At 44.5% G+C, this 22,105-nt stretch overlaps 1 protein-coding gene across 1 annotated transcript in view; it reads left to right on the forward strand.

Moving 5' to 3' along the window:
- The window catches only part of STAB2 (stabilin 2), a 78,528-nt gene that overhangs the window by 48,298 nt on the left and 8,125 nt on the right, over window positions 1–22,105 (forward strand). The window contains exons 35-57 of the mRNA XM_066319964.1: window positions 825–920; window positions 1,632–1,827; window positions 2,315–2,410; window positions 3,382–3,427; window positions 4,466–4,542; window positions 6,050–6,175; window positions 6,696–6,769; window positions 8,125–8,196; window positions 9,998–10,117; window positions 11,067–11,114; window positions 12,139–12,222; window positions 12,309–12,455; window positions 12,844–12,969; window positions 13,303–13,362; window positions 13,738–13,914; window positions 13,996–14,085; window positions 15,524–15,670; window positions 16,815–16,871; window positions 17,333–17,456; window positions 18,518–18,667; window positions 20,363–20,467; window positions 20,834–20,941; window positions 21,597–21,790. Coding sequence (XP_066176061.1) covers window positions 825–920; window positions 1,632–1,827; window positions 2,315–2,410; window positions 3,382–3,427; window positions 4,466–4,542; window positions 6,050–6,175; window positions 6,696–6,769; window positions 8,125–8,196; window positions 9,998–10,117; window positions 11,067–11,114; window positions 12,139–12,222; window positions 12,309–12,455; window positions 12,844–12,969; window positions 13,303–13,362; window positions 13,738–13,914; window positions 13,996–14,085; window positions 15,524–15,670; window positions 16,815–16,871; window positions 17,333–17,456; window positions 18,518–18,667; window positions 20,363–20,467; window positions 20,834–20,941; window positions 21,597–21,790 — 2,520 coding nt within the window. The remainder of the gene's footprint in view (window positions 1–824; window positions 921–1,631; window positions 1,828–2,314; window positions 2,411–3,381; window positions 3,428–4,465; window positions 4,543–6,049; window positions 6,176–6,695; window positions 6,770–8,124; window positions 8,197–9,997; window positions 10,118–11,066; window positions 11,115–12,138; window positions 12,223–12,308; window positions 12,456–12,843; window positions 12,970–13,302; window positions 13,363–13,737; window positions 13,915–13,995; window positions 14,086–15,523; window positions 15,671–16,814; window positions 16,872–17,332; window positions 17,457–18,517; window positions 18,668–20,362; window positions 20,468–20,833; window positions 20,942–21,596; window positions 21,791–22,105) is intronic.

Below are 22,105 nucleotides of genomic sequence, written 5' to 3' on the forward strand. Positions count from 1 at the left end.
TGTGTCCTTTCCAAGCGCAGATCCCGTCCTCCAAGGGCTCCTTTCTTTCCCGGGCTTTCGGCACCACTTGTTGCTGTTTCTTTTCAGCAACTGCGGAGGCTTGGTCTTCAGAACAGACAGCACGGCGTGTACATTCTGCTGGTACCGCCGGGCCTAGTAACAAGCGCATACACCAGTATGGTGGACGGTTACAAAAGGCGTTTATTAACTCAAAAATGTACTTTATATACTCTGGGGTCTTTACTACGTCAGAGGGGTATTGCTACATTTCCTGGGTTAGAAGGAGGGATAGAAAAGTACTAGCACGTGTTAGTAAGGGCCTACATTCCTTTTAGTGATAGCTTATCTTAGGGGGGTTGGGGTATTTCTTTCCGTTACAGCCCGAGATCTTCTGCGCCGCCTGTCCCTATCCAACCACACTACAGCAAACAATCTTTCCTCAGTTGTGTTCAGACCTAGATGATTTTTCTACAGCTGTTTTTGCACAACTTCATAACTCAGTTTTCCAAGAAGAATTAGAAAGATCAGAAAATGTGAAAAATGAAAAAAGTGTTTGTAAAACTTCTGAATAGAATCTGTTCAGTTCTGAGCAAAGGCAATTTTAGACATCTTTAGAACACCACAAGACACTGAGTTAAACTGATCATATGTTCACTATAAATTATTTAGCTAATACATTTTTTTTCTAAAAGTGTTTCCTTCAATTGTGAATTTGTGAGTCAGCGCACACCATGCATAAAGTTAATGCCCCATTTTTAAACACATTTGAAAGTAGTTGATCAATATTATTCAGAAGTGCTTCTGTTTCTCCAATATTTTCTCAGGCAGGGGAGAAGAAATACTGTGTCCTCACAGAAAACCACATGAGACTGTACACCATCCAGATCGGGTGCCGGCCCAAGTGCGCTAAAACCGTCATTGTGAGTTCACTGCTTCTCTTGTGGTAAAACCAGGAGCCCCCTTCCTTCAGCTTCATCCTCCTAACAATGCCCACTGAGCACACACAGCATGTCAAGGCAGTTCCTGACAGTAGATTTGTCTACCTTTATTCTGGACACAGCAGAAATTGAAGGTTAAAGACTGATGAGAGCTGCGGCACAGAAAGGTCCACACGGTGCAGAGGGAGCACAGGATTGGGAAAGGCAGGCCTATGCTTGTCCCTAGTAATTCTCCACCTCTCTCCGAGGTGATGAAGGGCACCTGGGTCCCGCCAAGGACTTGGGGTGGCAGCCTGTGTTCTGGCATATTGAGGAGTGTGGTCACAGACAAGCAGAGCTGATGTGCTACTAAAAGTCACAGAATCAAAGACTAGTTTGAGTTGGAAGGGACCTTAAAGATCATCGAGTTCCAATCACCCTGCCATGGGCAGAAACACCCTCCCCTTGACTAGGTTGCTCACAGTCCCCTACAGCCTTGCCTTGAACTTCCAGGCATGGGGCCACTCATAACTTCCCTGGGAAACCTGTTCCAAATGCCTCACCACAATAAAGCATTTCTTCCCAATATCCAATATAAACCCACCCTCTTTCAGTGCCCCTTTTCCTATCACTAAAAGCCCTTGTAAAAATCCAGCTCTCTCATTCACCCTGCTTGCCACCCCGACCCTCAGCACAGCATTTCTGGGTTTCCAGACCAGGGAGTGCTGCGCGGGTTTCTTCAGCCAGCAGTGCCAGCCATGCCCAGGGAAAGCCGGGAACGCCTGCTTTGGGAATGGCGTGTGCATGGATGGCATCAACGGCGTGGGCACCTGCCAGTGCGAGGAGGGCTTTGAGGGCACGGCCTGCGAGAGCTGCAGCGAGGGCAAGTACGGCCAAAACTGTGACCAAGGTACTGAGCACCCCCAAAGCTTACCCTGGAGCCCTAACCTTCCCCTTCCAACCGTGTTCAGTCTGGATTCTAGACAGGTACGGCACTCCCAGGGGAACAGGCCAGCCTTAAAAACATCACTAACCCTTTTCTTTCCCCATTATGGTGTTTTTTCTCTAATCCCTAGGCTGGAGACAGTGCCTTCTACTCTGGCACACCACAGACTCAGGAAAGAATCCAGCAAGCACAATCCTCTTTAGCACTGCTATTTTTCCCCAATTCTTTCCCATTAAAATACAGTTTCAGACCCTGGATATGGGAAGAGGAAAGCTAAGCGTAATTTGAATTTGGAGTTATTGTGTAATTAGAAACCAAAAGGCACAAGATAGCACCTTCCTTCAAACAGCTTAGAGCAGAAGGTGCTGTCAGCAGGCAATGTCTGGGCCACACCTGCTGTCCTTCCTGCACACACTGCCAGGGACAGTGGCTTCCCCCATCTCTCCCACAGTGTGCACTTGTGTCCATGGGAAATGCAGCAGTGGGGTCGACGGGGATGGCTCCTGTGAGTGTGACGTTGGCTGGAGAGGAGTGTCGTGTGAGACTGGTGAGTGTGCTGTCTTTACTGTTCTGAGGTAAAAAGTGAGCATTTCAGAGAATGACACAACTACAGCCACGATCAGATGCCAGTGCAGTTTCCCACACACAGTGAAATATGTGTGGGAGTAAATAATTGCTGTGTTACAGCAATTAATTACTGTATTATTAGAGAGCCAGCTGAGACACTGTTCATGATACTGAAATGCTTACTTAGCTAATTCTCTACCTGTGTCACCCTCTATCTGTCCCAAAAACAAAAATCCCATTTTTTAAAGCTATATGTTTACCAGAGGAAGGTTACCCAGCACATTTTGACCCTCAGATCAAAAGCCTCTCAAATGCTTCAAAAAGTTGATTTAGCTATACAATGCCAGATACTAAATTATGTTCCTGTTAATGCGATAAAAAATAATTAGCAAATAAACAATTTTGTGCTGGCTTAATACAACTCCTATATCCAATCAAATTATATTCTATTTAGACATAATTAACATGTATTCAGTAACTATTTCTAAATTGTAGCTATAATTGTATGAAATTTTAAAATGTTACAGACACCTTTATAATGGCATTCAAGATCAGTTTTAAATTTTCCCAGGGAAAAATTTAATAATAAGTAGAGTTTTGTAAGAGTATTGCTATAGTTGCTACGTCTGAGAAAAATTTCAGCTCCTTTAGAAAACCTACCCTGATATAATTCTAATATTATACATTGATGAGACTAAATACAGATAAATGACAACAGTGAAATATATTCCTGACAATATGACACAATTTCCTTGCAAGTGAATTTAAGTGGTATCCACTGATCTATACAGACTGTACAGGTGGAGTCTTTACAGAGACTGAGAGCACACTTGTCTGGCACAGGACTCAAACTCCAGCTCCACACAGCGGGAACAAAAGACTCTAAATCTAGAAAGATGTTGACCCAAAAGGTTCTGATCCCTACTTCTTTATTTTTTTTCCCACTTGCAGAAATCAAAGATGATGCATGTAATGCCTCGTGCCACACCAGCGCTAAGTATGTATGAAATGCACTTATTTAGAGGAGAGGGGAGAAGGGTATCTCTTGTAAGGCAAAAGTCAAGTCCACCTTGTTCATGACTTCTCAGCAGCACATCTCACACAGATAAGGAGCAATGTAAATCTAATGTATATGGTGATGAGTCCAAAAACTTCAAAACCTCTCCTCTTCATATCAAAATATACAAACAGCAACAACAAAAAAATGCTTTCACCAGTCCAGCACCAATATTGGGACACTAACTAGTTTTCAGAGGAGCCTCACTGAGCCATTTACTGAAGTGCATCTGTCCCCTCACCACTGAGCAGGCAGCAAGATTCACACGAGTCAAGACATCTCAGAAAAAAACAAGGAAAGGGGGCTGGAAAGACTCCTCATTTTCAGCCACAGCTCTTCTGTAGGAGCTGAGAAACCAGAGGGGCAAACCCCCTTTTTCCCAGATGTAGGTCATTCTCTCCCCTGTGCATTCGTGACCTTCAGTTCACAGCAGCAATATTTTACCTGGCTTTTTTGGCAAAACTACACTCTCAGATTTGCTCGTGGGGACCACACACATTCTGGAACTAAGACTATGTTTCTGACAGAAGCAGATTGTTCTTTTGTATTTCTCATCCACTGACATACATCTGTAGGTGTCAGGATAGATGCAGGCATGACAGGAGTAGGGGGAAATGATGAATTATGCTGGCTGCATCCCTCCGTAAATTGGGTGCACACAAATAAAAATTGTGCACAGCTTTTTGGGCGAGTAGACATACAATGCTGGAGCATTGCACAAAAAAATAGGGTACTCAAAGACGAAAGCATGGAATTCTAATATCTAAAATAAGATGTCAAAAACAGATTTGAAAAAATTGGTCCAACTAGGACCATTTTTATGGTTTTAGCTACCTCTTACTGTATGGTTAAATGCCTTATTATTTGTATGCAACATTACCTTCAAAAACACTCACAAAAACAAGGGCTGTAAAAAAGACCTGACTATTTTTTTCCCCCCTTTCTTTTAATGATACCTCCCTCCTTTTATTTCATTAGCTGCCTTCTCCTATCAAATGGCACTGCCTATTGCAAGTGTGCAGCTGGGTTTGAGGGGAACGGGACATTCTGCACAGGCAAGTGAACTTTGTTTCTTCCCTTTTGAAAATTAAAAATTAAAAAAAAAAAAAAAAAAAAAAAGAAACCAGTGAAGAATGCTTGAAGTACTCTTTGGTCACAGTAGAATTGGTGAGAGATGAGCACTTCCCTACACACCAGTTAAAAAACAGGAATTGTTGCCAATTCCCTCAAAACAAATAGCAGCCCAACAGGTGCAGATTCAGAGCAAACAAAGGGCTCCAGATTTCTGAGCTGGGAGGCATTGTGCTGAGGGAGACCAGAGAAAATGGAACATGCCGTGCACAACTCCAGCCCCATTGTTTGCAGAGTAATGAAACCTGGTTTGGGACTTTTACTCCCTTTCCCAACAAAGCCCAGCAAAGAGAGGCCAATTCAGGGTACAATAACACTTCCAGCTAGTGGAAGCCGTGTAGTTCTACCATTTCCTCGGCTTTCTAAAGTTGCTTAGATTTCTGGTGTGGTAAAATACATTTCTTTAGACTAGAGAGATTTAAGAGACCCTCAAAAGGGGGTAATAGCACCTTATGCCAGGTGTTCCTCCAAAAATCTGGGTTATCCAAAACAGACTGATCCAGCCACAATAATCATCATTAATTATATTTTTTCTTAATTCTTAACAGATCAAAATACTAATGTTTTTCAGAACAGAAGCCCATTTTTCCACTTACAATGGCTAGCAGGGTCCCAATCCCAGATTTTGCCACTTTTACTCTCTCTGTTTTCATTTTCTCTTCTGGCACAAGAGAGTCAATTCCATTTTAATCTGGTGGGAGGCAATTCCCCATGTGCAGGAAGAGCTGAGTGACACAGGTCACCCATAGTGACTCTGCACTCAGCCTTGCTCTCATATACAGGATTCCTAGGCAAAACTAGTTGCAGAAAAAAATCAACGCCCTGGTCTGAAATTTCTGAAACAGCAATTTAGGGACATTTTAAGCAAAAATTAAAGCAATTTTCAGGCTGATTTGGGTTACACTGAAAATCAGATAAGCTCCCTTCTTGCTCTCAAGTTGTAAGCATCCAGCTCATCAGGAGTTGGAGAAACAGTATGAGTATCCATCTGAACAAGAACCAGGACTTTCTGTCACAGGAGGGCTAGGTGATATTATACTCTAGACCTCCTGCCAGAGAAGTTATATGATCTGTGTGCAGAAAATATCAATCTCAGGGAACACTTAAATGGCTATTTAAACTTGAGATCAACACAAACATCCCTTTTTTGGTGTTTTGTTGAAATGGGCAGAATTGGAAGACAGTTGCTGGAAGTCAGTCCTGGATGAATTCTAACATTCCATACTAGAAACACCATTTCAGCTTTCCCTCTTGAAACAATAACAGGTATTAAATAACTGGCACTAATGAAGTCTGTGGCCTCCTGATTCAGAAAGGCTCTGTCTTCTGAAAATGTTAGTAAATCCCTCTAAAAGATGGAGACAAATTATCATGAGAAGCAAGAAGCCAGTCCAGCAGGTTGGTTTAACCTCTGCTGTTGTCCCTGTTCAGCTATTGATGCTTGTGAGAGCAGCAATGGGGGCTGCTCCTCCAGGGCAGAGTGCAGGAGAACAACACCGGGAAACAGAGTCTGTGTCTGCCGCGCCGGCTACACCGGAGATGGGATCATCTGCCTTGGTAAGCGTGTGCCCTGTCTCCTGTATCACACACAGGAAAATCACAGGAGCAAGGTTTCCTGCAGGGGAATGACCCTCCTTCCACTCTGACCCAGAAGTGCAGCTCGCTGAGACTATATCCCCTGATGCCAAAGGCATCTTTTCCTGCCATGCGACTGGTACGGCTTGGCAAACCATGCAACTGCAGCAGTGTGGTGTGGCACCAAATCTTATCAAACAGCATCTACCTCTAGCGAGGATAACCCCATCTCCAGCAGCTTGATACACACACACTCTTCTGACCATCACAAAGAAAGACTTTTAGATGCTGCCCCAAACCTCCCCAGGTTTGGTTTCAGAAATGCTGCTGGCAGGGCTTTAGCTTCCACCAACACAACTGAAGACCTAGACCGAGATACTAAGTAACTAAGGGAATTAATTCTGTCATAAATCTGCATTCCTAGTATGCTTTACTTAAAATTCATTCTCCTTGGGTTTTCAGAATTACTCTCTCTTTATTACACTGTTTCTGTTTTCTAAAGAAATCAACCCTTGTCTGGTGAACAATGGTGGATGTGATAGAAATGCAGAATGCACGCAGACTGGACCCAATCAAGTGAGTACTTTATTAGTAGAAGTGAAGAAAAATAGGCCTAGCCAAGTGTTTATTGTTGGGCAAAGAAAGATTTCTCCATGTTAATTCTGGTTTTAAGTAGAAAGCTGAATTTTGTAACGATTCTGAAAAGTATATGCTTTCCTCAAAAAGGCATTTGGGGGGGAGTACAGACAGACATAAAAAAAAATATGTTTCAGTGAAAGAAATCCAAAACTGCAGACAAAAGCAGTGTTTTGCTATTTCGAGTGGTTGTTTTTCTCCTTTGGGAGGTTTTGACGTGAAAAGCTCTAAGGTTGAAAGTATTGCTAGGTGATGTTTCTTTCATTGTTATAGAAACTGTCCATGGAAAAAATTCCATGTTAGACTAGTCCTTCTCCCCACACAGTTCAAACATATCCACAAGGAAACAAAGTGGCCTTAACCATAGCTCTTGCATATGGGTCACAACATTCCAGCATCCACTCACTCCACTGCTGATCTCTAGATCTCTAGAAGAAGTAGCTACAACCTGTTTGTTTATTCTTCCTGACCTGTGAGAATGTAATTAACATCAGAGTAATAACGACCTCCTCTACAAAACCCCAGCACTGCAAAGGCAATTTTATAGGACAGAAATGCATCTGCTTTCTCTAGGGCTCTCCCTCATGCAGGGCTTAGCACTGGATGAGCACTAATAAGCACTACTATTAGACTGCTTCCCAGTTTTATTTCTGCCACAGAAATCTCACTGAATTTTCAAATTCCTGCACATTGAATGTAAATTTTAATTTGAGAACCATTAAGAAGTGGAGAATGTAATGCATTTCTTTGAAATTATTTTTCATTTTCATGAGAACTGCAAATGCAAAATAAAGTAACCAGGACAAAGTGTCAGATGCATTTCCACTATGTGGGAAGTTGCCAGTAACACACAATTTCAGGTGTGCTTTGAAGATACTTTTCCCCACTTTAAAAAAGCAGGGGAAGGAAAGGGTTGAGAAGAGAATATCAGCCTATGCAAAAAACATGAGGGAAACAAATTAGGGATTTAGCCTGCTTTGTCAGCAAGACAATAATGTGCAGATGTCAGAGGGGTCATTTCAAATGAACAGGGCAGCAGAGAGGAGACCAGAGATGGATAGGTAGGGAAAAGGCAGATAGAGCCTAATGAAAATTATTACTTCCCAGTCTCAGTCTATGGTTACTCATACAGTCCAAAAAACTACTCTGAGAGACACAACATCCTTTTAGCAGTTTATTAACTGCACATTATATCACAAAGAAACTATCTGGAAAAAAGTAAACTATATACTTGTGTGTTGAAAAAAATTCAAGCATTTTTCAATGACTGCATGTTTTCTGATTTTGCTTTGCAGGCAGTATGTAATTGCCTGAAGGGATATTCTGGAGATGGTAAAACCTGCACATATATCAGTCTATGTTCACAAGTGAGTATCCATTTAAGGAGACAATTTCAGGCCTCATTATAATCATTACACTTCTGGGGATTGTATGCATTCTAAACTAAGCTAGGTGTGCTAAGAATCAATTTACATTAACTTGGCTAATCTTTAAATATTCTTGGTTCAGTGCTGTCATGCAGGACTAAACATGCAGGAAGGGCTTCTCCTCAACCACAGCCTGAACATAACACAAGTGAGGGCCTGGACTCACCATTGAGTCTTAAATAACTCACTTCAAATCCAATCCAGAGAAACAGACTCTGGTCTGTAGAGCTAAAACCTAAATCAGCAAATTATTTGTCATACCAAGTTCCTATAAAAAGCCAACAAAACCATTTCCATCCACAACATCCAACCCAGGACATCCCATGGCACTACCCATTCTGTGCCTCACTTCTCACTGCAGGCTGAGAATTAGCCACTTTTGTTCAGCACAAGCTGGCTCACACACTGCAAGCCAGATATTGGCAATCAGTGTGGTTCTCTGCACTACTCTGCCTCTTGGCAAGCTGCAGCACGGATATATCCACTCTCCCACGTACATTAATCCTCTGTGCTCTGAGCACAGTAACATTAATCTCACCCTCCCAGCCTGGCCTCTCAACTGGCTTTCTCTGACCCTGAAACATTGCAGAGATGAAAGAGCAAGGGTGAAAACAGAAGCTGCAGGAAGGCGAGTTCAAATTTATGAGCTACTGCTCCCTATGATTTTGCATTCTCTTGCTTTTTCCTATGCTGTGTTTCAGCAGCTCTGATTCCACTGGGCTAATTATGTATAAAAAGTAAAGATCATCTTGAGGAGCATCAGTGTCATACTAGAGGCTTACCTGGCTCCACAATGGCCAAACCTCTGTGCAGCAAAGCTTCACAGGAAGCCAAGGCTGCCAACAGTCTGCCTAAGCCAAGCCAAATCCACAGCAAATCCACCCAAACCCACTGCTTACAGTCAGACACCTCTCTGAGCTGTCAAGTCAGGCCCCACTCATAGCTCCCAAAGGAGCTTCTGCTCCCTCTCATTGCCCGTGGGAAAGGATCCCTGAGATGATCACCAGCAGAAAGGACACCATGAAACAATACTAGAAGAGCAAGCAAGAAAGCTTCTCAATTTTGTCTGATTTGATTTCAAGCCCAGGATAAAAACTTACTTGCAAACCAAGGTGGTAACAGAGGAGCACCTACTTGTGACTGAGCAGAGCTCTGAGCCCCAACACGAGTGAGGAACATCTTGGTTGAGTACAGGGAGCTTTTTGGAGGCAGGCAGCTGGGCCAGATGCATCCACAGGCCCAAAGCTGGACTCAGGTGCAGGCAGAGATATTTCAGAGACAAGGACAAGGCAAGTCCCTGTTACAGCTGACCTGTGCTAATGCTCCTCCATAAATTCAGGCTCCTGGCACCACCCCAGTGATTTACAGTGTGTAAATAGTTCCTCTTAAAGTAAGCACTGCATTGGCAGAGAGGCCAGGACTCACCCCCAAGGTACCAAGTGAGACTTGCATGCCAATATTTTGCTTCCTTATAGCATCATGAACTAAATATACAAGGGAATCAAAACTACATCCTCTGCATAAAAGGAGACTTATTTTTTATAAACCCTGAATATTCTTTAGTGTTTGGAAGAAAATATATGCCATCAGATGTTCCACCAAGATGTGATTTCAAAAACATCTTGTGATTAAACCTTTCTAAATTATATAAATTGGAGGAGGGTGAGAATGGTGAATTGAAATAGTTTTATTTACCTGGCAACAAAGGAATTATATATAATTTAAACTTTGCTCTTACAAGAATAATGGAGGCTGCAGTGAATTTGCCATCTGTAATGACACTGAGCTGTCTGAAAGGACCTGCACCTGCAAACCTAATTACATTGGGGATGGATTCAAGTGCCGAGGCAACATTTTCCAGGTAAAGTGCTTCACATGTTTGCTGTCTCCTATTTTTCTTCACACAGTTACTTAATACAATGGTTGAAACACACCACTTTTTTCTTGGACAAAGTTGTACTGGGAATTTGCAGTTGTCCAACACAAGAAACCAGGAATAGGAACAGGATGCTGCAAGACAACCTTAACTGCCCAAACAAACAAAAACTCCTAATGGACAATCATTATGACTGCAGTATTAGGGAGTTTTAGATTTCAAAGAAGCTTGCTGTTTGACAGAGTAAGGCAAGAACAGAACAAAAACAACAGAGAAATGATGAGTTAAGTTTTACCTTTCATGTTTTTCAGATGCTGTGTGGCATAGGTCTGTAGTTCCTCATATAATGTGTCAGTAAGTTCTCTTCACAGAGTAGGTAGACAGAACAATCCTTTTCCAGCTTGAGACCAAGGCCAACTGTTACAACTTTCAGGCCCAAAAGCATGAACAGTGGACTGAAGAGAGGAAACAAAAAGGATGGGACTTTATAATCTGAAGCTGTAATTGGACAATTAACTCCAATATGCAAAAATACCCCCAACATATAAAAGTGTGGAGAACCTTGTGACCAATCACCCATTTTTGTGACCATTTTGGGTCTGTCTTGGGTGTAGCCCTAGTTAGGCTCTTGTACTGCCAAGGTGTACCCTTAAAGGCCTTTCACTGAATACCTACTTCATTCTCTTAGCTCTGTCTAGTCTCTGTTCCAGGTCAGCCTTCCCAAGGCATCAGCTCTGGTGACCACAGCAGGACAGTGAGACATCTGGAAACCCCCCCTGCGCCAGAGGAACACCCAGCTCCTGCCCTCCCACTCCTGCAGCACTTAATCCAAACCAGAAGTTCCCTTTCTCTTATGAGTGCTGCATTTGTTTGCACTCTGCAGATGTTGCCTCATATTTGCAGCATTGTTATAGAGTCTTGTTCTTAATTGCAGGAACTTCTCAGGAACACCAACACATCTAAGTTTTACTTTCACTTAGAGGTAAGAAAAGGTTGAGTGGTGGGGGTTTGTTGGGGTTTTCTTGAGGGGTTCACCTCCCCCCCCCCCTTTTTTTTTTTTTTTTTTTTTTTTTTTGTCTAAGAGTGTAGAGCTGAGAGAAGCAGGCAAGAATCTGGTGTGTAGCAACTTCCTTCAATGTAGTTGGGGCTGGATTTGGATTATCAGTCACCAATACTTGAAATGCTCTAATGTAAACTATTAACTGTCACTAAAACAGTATTAATGATCAAGACCAAGCTCCCAGGGAAAGGTAAGACTGGGCATAAAACCAAAGCTTTCACCCATTCATTCACAGTCTGAGATCTGCCAGCACATCTCTTGTGAATTCTGAAGCAAGAATATTTCACTCATTTACTACCCTTTCTGCATCTCCAAATGGCAACATTCTCAGTTGCCTCCCTGAAACATCACAGGGTGCTCTGTGTCTTGCAAGACAGCCAGTGTGCAGCCAGCTCTCACTGATTTTTGGAGACTGGTGACAGCAATTCTCTGTTTACCAGAAACCTCAGGGCAGCACAGACCTGTATACTGGCCTGCTAACCTAAAGAGCTATAATCTAGTTTTGATTAGCAAAAATGAGCAAATTAGCAAAGATTTCAGTTTTGCTACCATGTTATACAGGTGGCTTCCTCCTGCTTTAAGAGAGCTCTCAATTTAGCTTCTCAGTGGTCATTGCAAAGTGCTATTGCCTGCAATAACCCAGGTCCATTCGTGTTCCTAAGAGTAATTAATTTAATTCCCTCACCTCCTGTTTCTTTTTGCAGAGGAGATCAAGACATGGCTATAAGACAAAATCTTCTATTTAATACCTGCGAGCAAAGGTGACAAAGGAGGCTAGGAGTCAAAGTCCACACGAGGAATTTCTCTCACCCTTGTGTTGCAGGGAAGGGAACCCAACATGTGGCAGCAATGGAGCTGCAGGCAGCACCTTCCCCTCCACAGGGCAGTCACTGTGTGGCATCACAGGCACTAACTCATTGCTGCTTTTTCCTCTTCAATTTGGCAGGCCTTGTCTATCAGGGATATCTCAGGCCCCGGCCCTTTCACCCTGTTTGTCCCTCACACAGCCGTACTGAACGGTGACCCACGAGTAAGTAAAAAGGCTCAGTAAAAATGAGCTTTCTGCTTCAGATGCCTTGCTCAGCTGCTTCTCAATCCCTCCATTCTCCACTGCAGGTCAAGGACTGGATTGCCAAAGGAGTGATGCCTCAAGTGCTCCGGTACCACATGGTGGGTTGTGCCAACCTGCTGTACAAGGACCTGACAGCAATCACCAACATCACCTCTCTCCAGGGCGACCTCATACACATCAATCACTCCCAGGTAACTGAACATGGAGAGACAGGAGCAGAACAGTACAACACTCTACTCCCCTTCACCTTTTTAAAAACTTCAGTGGTTCCCTTTCCTCCTCTGATGCACAAAAATAAATAAATGACTTTCAAGTAAGATTGCCTGTTCAGCACTTATTTGGTATTCCAAGAGTGGAGTTCCACAACAATTGCTTTGATATAAATTATTTCATCCTCAGACTCTGGCTTTATGAGCATGAGGAGAGTTTGAAAAAGCAAAGGGAAATTTATTAAAGCTGAAAGTACTGTTTGCTGCAAAGAAAAGGTGGTCTGGGCTCCTTATATAAAAGCAGTTCAGGATCAGCCTCACTTTTCCTCAAGGTTTCACAGAAAAAAAATGATTTTTGTTGCCTTTCCAGAACTCGCTGGTTTTGAACAACAAAGCTGAAATTATAGTCAGTGATGCTGTTGGTACAAATGGTGTGATCCATGTCATAAACCAAATTCTGGTCCCTTCACATATGCAGGATTTCCCTCTCAAGAAGGTATGTGCAGCTTATCACCATTCCCAACCCAGGGGCTTTTCCACAGTTACTGTCAGATATATAAAATCATATAAGTCAACAAAAAAAGATACTAAAAAGACCTTATACAAACATGGTGTGATACTGCTGAATAAGTTAAATATTATATTTCAAATTCACCAGAATTACAGATAAAGTAAGAACACTGTAAGAGGATTTTTGCAGAGAGCTTTTACAGCAGCTTTGATTTTATAACAAAAAGTAGCTTACAAGGAAAAGCAAGCTCTTATCTGCTTTTATAATATCCAAATAAGGTATTTCTCAGGTAAGCTACTCACCTTTCTTTCTTTGTAGGAAAGTCTTAAAATGGTTGCAGCCAAGCATGGGTACACTCTGTTCAGCTCTTTGCTAGAGGTAAGAACCCAAGAGACAGGAGCCACTGAGAAAAGGTTGCAAACAATTTTTTTTTTAAGACAAAAACACACACAGCACATGGCATCACTGGCTGGATTTTGTTCAGAAGAACCAAAAGGCTCACAGTACACAACATCCCTGCTCACCACAGTCACACTCCCTCAGAGGTTGGGGCACTTTAAGCAGCCACATTTCCCTTCCCCACTCTGTCCTACTGTATACCAAGCTCAACCCATGCATCTGGTTTTTAAAATCAAGGTATTTGCAGGCCCACAGGGCACCACACCCCAGTCACACCCAACAGTCACCCCACAGGCTCAGTGTCACTTTGGACAGAGCATTAATCCTCTGCCCCGTTTTTTGGCTGTATTGCAGAAAAACAACCTGCTTGGGCTGATCAGCGATCCCATTCACAAACCCGTCACGCTCTTCTGGCCCACAGACGCAGCCATCCGGGGAATGCCACGAGAGCAGCAGGACTTCCTCTTCAAGAAGTCCAACACCAACAAACTGGTGCAGTACCTCAAATTCCACGTTGTCCGTGATGCTGCGGTAAGCCCTTGCCTTTTGGGAGCGTTGCCACAGCCAGAAGACGCAAGCCCAGACATGTGTGTCTCCCCTTTTCTATCCCAGGTGTTGGCCTTCCAGCTCCCCAGCTCCACCTCACTGAAGACTCTGCAGGGCTCCAACCTCAGTGTGAGCTGTGGGGATAATGGAGAGATCGTAAGTGTTCACTCTGCTGCACATTTATTAAGTGCTCCCCTGCTGCAGGATCTGCTCCTGCAGACCGTGCTCTGCCTTTGCACAGCCCCCAGGGAGGGTCAGTGCCACCAAAACCTCATTGCTCACCGCTGCTGTGTGCCAAGAGCCACACCAACAGATTCACAAAACTCTGTGGCTTGCAGGACCTTGGGGAGCTGTCATTTGCTCTGTTGTAAGATGCTATTTGTTCAAAACAGCTCTCAGTCACCTTGAAACTGAAATACCAGCATGCTTTATGTTGCAAGGGACTCTAATTAATAGGAGGTTGGACAGAGCAAATGACACATCTCGACCAGTGTGGCTACCATATCGTTCTCTGCTTTATTGTTTCCGGACAGTGACTCATCTAGAGTCACAACACAGTTTACACTTACAGGGCATACAAAGAATGCAAACAAGCCTTATTTATCTCAGTCTTAAGGTGGCTAAAGTGTCAGAGCTACGATTCTATATTTGGAAAGCCATTATTCACCTTAATGTGAAAGGTGAATTCCTGCTGTGCCATAGCTGTGAATTTTTGCTGCGTCACTGCGGCCCACAGGCCTCACAGGTCCCACAGGCCTCACAGGCCCCACAGGCCAAAGGGCCCAGTCTGGAATTGCTCACGCCTCAATAAATCATGTCCTCGCTCTCCACGACAGCTTTATCTTCTATAATACCAGTGCAAAACTCTAAGGTCAGTCTGGTTTTGAACCCTATAAATGCAGCATCTGCATGCAAACTCTAGTGTGTAAGCACTCCCAAGGTAAGGTTGCAGGCACATGCATAGCCTGATAAACCAGAGCAATGTCACATTTTTCTTTGCAAATGTATCAGATCATACCTGGCAAGCATCTAAGTCTAAATATGCATAAGATAAACCTGTGCAACTCCTTCTAGTGTCTCACCAACCTCAGAGTAAAAAAATTTCTTTATACTATCCAATTTAAACCTACCTTCTTTCTGTTTAAAGCCATTGCCCCTTATCACTATATGCTCTGGCTAAAAATCCTTCTCCAGCTCTCATTATTCCCACTTAGGGACTGGAAGGTGCTCTAGGGTCTCCCTGAAGCCTTCTCCCAGCTGAACAGCCCCAACTCTCTCAGCCTGTCTTCACAAGAAGGTGCTCCAGCACTCTGAATACCTTTATGGCCCTCCTCTGGACTTGTTCCAACAGGTCCATATCCATATCCCGTGTTGGGAACCCAGAGCTGGGCACAGTACTCCAGACACACATCTGCCCATAGGAAAAGAGGCCCTACAACTGTGTTCGAGCCCCTATAGCCATCGATTTTACTTACAGGATAGTCTGACATACCACCTTGCCTTCTGTAGGAAGAGCATTCCTACAGAGAGCAGGAACCCAAGGAGGAGCAGCTCATGCCTCGCCATGTCCCCCTCTCCCCATCCCATCTCCCAGGGCGCCCTTTTCCTGAACGACGGCCAGTGCAGGGTGGTGCAGAGGCAGCTGGAGTTTGACGGGGGCATCGCTTACGGGATCGACTGCCTGCTGACAGAGCCCAGCCTGGGGGGACGCTGCGACAGCTTCCTCACCGTGGAGTTCATGGTTAGTGCCTCTTCCAGGTCCCCTCCCTGACCGTGACACAGGGGTTAGTCTCCACCTTCACTGGGGTAACACTCCCTGCAGTTCCAGTACTCCTGCGAGCAAACCCCACTTTGCCAGTGCATCCTCTGCACTGGTTAGAGGGAAATTAAAAAGTGCAGCACAATGCCTCAGAGCTGCACAGCAGAAATCCTGCATCCACAAGAAGCAGCACGCAGGACAAGTGGTGAGGAAATTCTGCATGGGGTCAGCATGTTATCAGCTCCACAAGAGTTCATCACACTCTGAGGGTGTCCAGCACTTCACAGAAAATGGCTTAAAATAATTGTGAGATGGCTGATCAGGTGTGTTTTGAAAATTGAAGGTTTTAATGAAAGAGAAAATAACCAACAATACTAAAGAACAAAAGCCATCCATGCATAGTGCAGAGAAACCCCTTTTGTGCCTGCTAAGGCATCCCAAAAATCCCCAATACCTCTGTGCTCTTTCTTATCTACTAAAAGTTTTAGGAGGGCTTTTTGCTTGCTGCCCAATAGAAACTAGCTTCATTCCTGCAGAACAGCTACAGAGAGCAACAGGTGCCTTTGTCCTGGCACTGAGCCCATTGCAGTGAGAGAAGAGAAGAAAGTTCTGGTGCTTCTTCCTTAAAAATCAGAGGTGTAACTGAACCCCTTTTCCTTAATGGAAACATCCTGCTTGGGAGTGGGAATGCAATGCAACAAAGTGGTTCCACTTAAGACAATTTAAAAAAAAGCACTTTATGCATGCAAGCAAAAACTTGAGTAAGGACAAATCTTTCTGTTGTACTTTTAAATCAGTGGAAGTTCACACAACAGATTTGTCCATAGGGATCACATTTACAAGGTTCCCTATTAAAAAAGAACAGCATTGCTATTCCAGCACCACAGGGTATGAAGGATACAAGCTAGAGAACTGCCTACTCTGTCTCAGTCTCTGGCACTTCTTGTTTTTAACACACCTGAACCAGGCACTGTTAGCGTGGAGGAAGTTTCCTCCATGAACTTTGATGGGTCCCACAAATGGGAAATTCTTAAAGTGATCTTCAAGCAGTTTCCAAGTTGTTGTCCAAGTCAAATGGCCTTTTGTAGCCACTCTTGTGATATACTTTTCTTTTTCCCTTTTCCAGGGGCATTGTGCTAGCTGTTTCAGTAACTCCAAATGCCCTCCAGGGACAAAACCAAAGGTAAAACATTCAAATCTCTCACATAAGCAATCTAACCTGCTCTTCTCTGTACTTCACTACAGCAAACCAGAAAAAGTTTCTTGGAATAAATAAAAAGAAAACCTTTGATAGTGCTACCACGCTATTAAGTGACAAAGCTGTCCCTGGGCAAACATCCAGGTGCTGGAGATGAGGGAATACTTGCAAGTCTCACACAGCATCCACTGTAAAAATGCTTCAGCTGACTCCAGAGCAGCCCCTGCACTCTCAGGAATGGTGCTTAGCATGTCAGGAATCAGAGAGGGTGGGGGTCTCACACCCACACTCTTCCCACATCACATTTTTATTCAATTCCTGATTCATCAGTTTCTAATTCAACATCAGAAATTATGATTTAAAGAGGATAAGAAAAAAACCCCAAACTTCTCGCAGCACTCATTCCCCTGTGTTCTCCCTCCTCCTCTCTCTGTGCTGACACACAGGAAGGAATCCACTGGTGCACTTACGAGTCCTATGGGCTGCGGAGGGATGGCTGCCGTAGGAACTGCTCCATGGTCATCCACACAGCCAAGTGCTGCAAGGGCTACTTCGGGCCGGACTGCCAAGGTAGCATTCCCACCCACATGGCCATCCTGTGCCCTCCCCTTTCCCAGTACAGCTGTGTAGCTCCCAGCAGGCAACACTGGGAGAATTGGGAGGAGGGGCATGAGGAGGGACCAGCTGCAAGATGAGGGAAATTGGTTGCAAGAGCTAAAGAACTCAAAGTGTTAACTGCTTCTTCAAGTCAGATTATCTCTTCAAATTAAGAGGAAGTTTTAGACTCCGTGGCAGTGGCAGGTGAGTGCTACGGGGAATAAAGGCTGTGCTCCTGAGTGGGTCACCAGCTGAAAGTCCTTTAAACTCACATAGTAAAACAGCAGCACACACCTGAGAACCAGTGCATAGTTGCTCAGCTACGTGCAAGTGCACTCATCAGCACAATAAGCTCAGAAGTTGTAATTCTGAACAGGTGAAGACGATTTGGGAGGCTCCATCTCAGCGGTTTGTTAGCAGACAGTTTCAAACTGTTCTCCATCACCTGCCAGCCCTGTGGGGTAATAGCACTAAGGCCCCCAGCAGGGCACACAGGGTCACAATCCAGGTCAGGATCTCTGCTGGCAGCTCCAGGAACACATGGCCCTGCCAGCTTGCTCTGTTCCCAGTCTCACAGATAGATATGTGCAGATCCCATGCAGTTTCGGCCACTTTGGGGTCACCCTGACAGCACGTAGACCCAGACAGACACACAAGAAAGGCTCGATTTGGGCAGTGCCATTCACAGATGGATCTGAATGAGCAAGCATCCACATAACAGCATCCACAAGTTAGAGCTGGATAGATCCTCAACACCTTTCTGATAGGAGTTGTGGAATTGTGTCAAGGAATTTAGAGCTGGATAGATCCCCAACACCCTTCTGATAGGAGCAGTGGAATTGTGTCAAGGAATTTAGAGCACAAGGCTCTCCATAGTCATAAATGTCACAAGCACTTTCCCACGCCTCAAGAGAGATGCATTTACAGGCATTCCCTGCTCAACGCTTTGTACAGAACACTAGATAAAACCAACAGCGCCAATGAATAAACACGCACCTGAGCTAAAGAGCCGCTTTCCTTTTCCAACCTTTCAGCTTGCCCAGGGGGAGCAGAGACCCCATGCAGCGGGCACGGCTCCTGCGACGACGGCTACACGGGGACGGGGGAGTGCCGCTGCCACGGCGGCTTCAACGGGACCGCGTGTGAGCTGTGCCTGCCCGGCAGATTCGGCTTCACCTGCAGCCGTACGTTTGACTCTCCTCTCCTTGTCAGTGCCCGTGGCGAGCTTAGCCTCTTCTGTCAGCAGCGAGTTTCTAAGTGAGCCAAGGAATGCTTCCCTCTTAACGCCGGAGGTTTTCCTGGGTGCCTCCTCACACCAGCGCATGGCACAAGGTCCCAGAAGGGAGAAGAAAGGGTGCAGAGGCTCTGCACAAGGGCTCCTACTCTTACACAGCACATCAGAAGGAGAATAGAAGCAGGTCCTCCAGCAACAAAGCTACAGCACAGCTTTCTCCTCCATCCCCATAAAGATTAAGAGACCATTTTAGCTGAAGGCTGAGGCCATGCACTACTTGCACAGAGAAGGGAAGGGACCCCAAGATGAGGGCTGTTGGCAAAGAGGGGCAGCCAAGCAATTGCTCTAAAAATCCCCCTCTGCGTGGCTTCAAATGTAAACCAGGCAGGACCAGTATCAATATCTCCCTTTAAACTTAGATGTTTTCCTGACATAAGGCCTTCAGATAAGAAGTTACAGCATTAATGCTTCCATCCTAACCCTGTGCACCCGTACTGCTCCTGAGGCACAAAGGATGGGGCTGTAGGCAAGACAACAGGCTTGGAAACAGATTCTCAGGATTATGCCTACCTACAATTCACCCACTCTATAGAACACCATAGCCATTAGCATGAAACCATATTATAAAACTTAAGAGAAAAAAGGTTTATAGTGTGTTCCTTTTAATGTAGATTTAAGTCAGACAAAAATTAACTAAGCAGATTAAGTGAAAAAAGCCAGCAAATTAAGTTCCGTTTCAGCAGGACAGGTATGCAAAAAATCAGTTCCACAAATCCCACATAATTTTCTTCTCTAAACAACAATATCTCAAGAAGAAGGATAAGGCCATAAAAGATGCTGCAGCATGACATTATAAAATAGAGAGCCATAAATAATTCTTTAAGAAGGATTTAGCACATAAGTTATTGCAGGGCCCAAAGAGAAGAGGAAAAAACATTACCTATACATTAAACAAACCATCACACCTCAGGCTGGAGGGCAGAAAGAGCAAAGCCTCTCCCGTGACAGAACTGAAAGAACCCAAAAGCTTTTAGTCGTGAAAATATCTGAAACCTAAAATAAGAGATTACAGGTAACTTGTCTACGTTTTACAGCAAAGCTCACCAACATAATGTCTGGCATCCATACTCAGCTGGACCTTCTCCCACACAGCAGCCAAGCACTCCCCCTCTACACACCTTGTTTTTCTCTGGCTTTTGCTCATTTGGACTGATTTGTCTGGGTTTTCAGTTCAGCCATTAACTCTTTCCGGCCACAGTTCTCTGTGGAGTAGGAAACTCCACTGCAAGGTGCAGATTTTAATTTTCAGAGGCACATTGAACTAATGCCAATTGTAAGATCATAGTACCACAGGATAATTCAGATTGGAAGGAGTTTCAGAAGGTCTCTAGTCCAATCCCTTTTTAAAACAGGGTCAGTTCTGAGCTCATGTTGTTTAGGATTTATCCTGTCAGCACTTGGATGAATATTGCTCAACCACTCTGGAAAGTCTGGTCCTTGGCTTGACTGGCCTCATGGTGAAATAGCATAAAGTTAAACTCATCTAAATTATTTCTGGATAATACTGTAGCTAAACTGATATGATGATGTTTCTCTAGAGAAAGACTTTCCCGCTCTGCAAGTGACCTCTGCATTTGTTTTGCAGCCTGTGAATGCAAGAACAACGGGCAGTGCGATGAAGGATACTCAGGCACAGGACGATGTTTCTGTGAAACAGGATGGACTGGCCGTCTGTGTGAAACCAAGCTAGGTCTCTGCCTGCTCTCACCACTGTCCATGGAGCTGTGGGTTGAAACTACTTGCAGTTCAACAGAGGGTTCCCATAGATAAGGCAGAAAGGGTTAATGAATGTCAGGAGCCATGTCAGAGCACTTAGGCACTCTGCTCTGGAGTGAGCAGGGTAAATCCCTTCACCCCACTGTCTCCTCTTTCATGATATGGCATTATGAGTTCCTGCCTCCCCTGCGGAGGGGCTCTGGGCTGTGGCAGTCAAAAAATAAAATTCTTACAAGTTTTCCAGTTAGCCAGACTGATACGAAGGGTTCTCCTTCTGCATGAAGCAAGGCCATTGTGGTCCCAGAGCTCTTTGATTCCAGCTCTCCTGCCTTCCCTGCAGCTCTGCCGCCAGCGTGTTCCCCGAGCTGCTCGGCCAACGCTGTGTGCACAGAGAACAACACGTGCCAGTGCAAACCCTTGTACAATGGGGATGGGATCACATGCACAGGTGAGCTCCCACCCACGGCCAGAAGGCAGCTTCTTCCCTCTTGCACAGGCACAGGAATGCGGGTACTGCCCACTGTGAAATGCTTCCTATCCAACCTAAAAACTTCCACTGCGCAGCAGGTGGAACAAATTTAGGATATATGGAGTTCAGGTTTTTCTAAATCAGAAGGCTGACTTCTCCAGACTTTTCCAACTAGGACCATGGGCAACAAGCTTTGAAGACAGCAGGGGTTTAAGCTGAGTTTCCCTCTGAGGGTTTACAGTGAGACACAAAGATATCAAAGGGGTTTTCAAAAAAATTATTCTGTGATTTTTTTTTTTATGACTGTAGGCAAGGCAGTTCCCTGGTAACACTGCTACAGAAAGAGTTGCTCTTTCTCAGCCAGATGTTTTACATCTTTCAAAGTCGACTTGGCCAGAAATCTGAGGGTTGGTACCATGTCTCCTTAATCAAGAACATCCTGACAAGGCCTTCAGAGCCTTTAAGGGACGCACTTACAGAAATTCAGTAATGCCTCAGGAAACAGAAACAGCTTTTTTTCCCCTCAAATGAGTATTCTAGTATTTTTACTGTGAAAGGACTGGTTTACAAAAAACATCTTCTTTAGAAGCAGACTTTACTCACTTGGGTTTTTTTTTTTTTTTTTCCCTTGCAGCTGCAGAACTTTGCAAAGAAAACAACGGTGGGTGCCACAAGGCGGCCAGGTGCTCACAGCACGGGGTGAAAGTCTTCTGCAGCTGCCAGAAGGGATACAAGGGAGATGGGTTTACCTGCCTGCCCATAAACCCTTGTGCTGATGGGTTCAATGGAGGCTGCCATGAGCATGCCATCTGCACTGTTGTAGGACCTGTAAGTTGAATGATTTCAGTCCACAGCCGGGAAGTCTGAGGAGTTTCTCCCTGGTGACAGCAGAATTCTCCTCTGGCTGGATCACACTCTGTACCCCTCTAAATCCCTGTTTTCCAAAACAAACTTTACTTAGCTTCAACCTACTTTGCACATCAGTTTGATATGTTTTCAGCTGAAGGCTGAGAAACAGTCTGACACCTTTGCTCTGGGGAATGGGGTAACACAGAAGCTCGGATATTTTCATACGTAGTCTTTCTGTCCCAATCTGAGCTCTCCCTAACTGTCTAACCTTATTTCCAAAACAATTTTTTAGGG

The sequence above is a fragment of the Sylvia atricapilla genome, chromosome 5 (genome assembly GCF_009819655.1).
Source record: "Sylvia atricapilla isolate bSylAtr1 chromosome 5, bSylAtr1.pri, whole genome shotgun sequence".
NCBI classification, from domain to species: Eukaryota; Metazoa; Chordata; class Aves; order Passeriformes; family Sylviidae; genus Sylvia; species Sylvia atricapilla.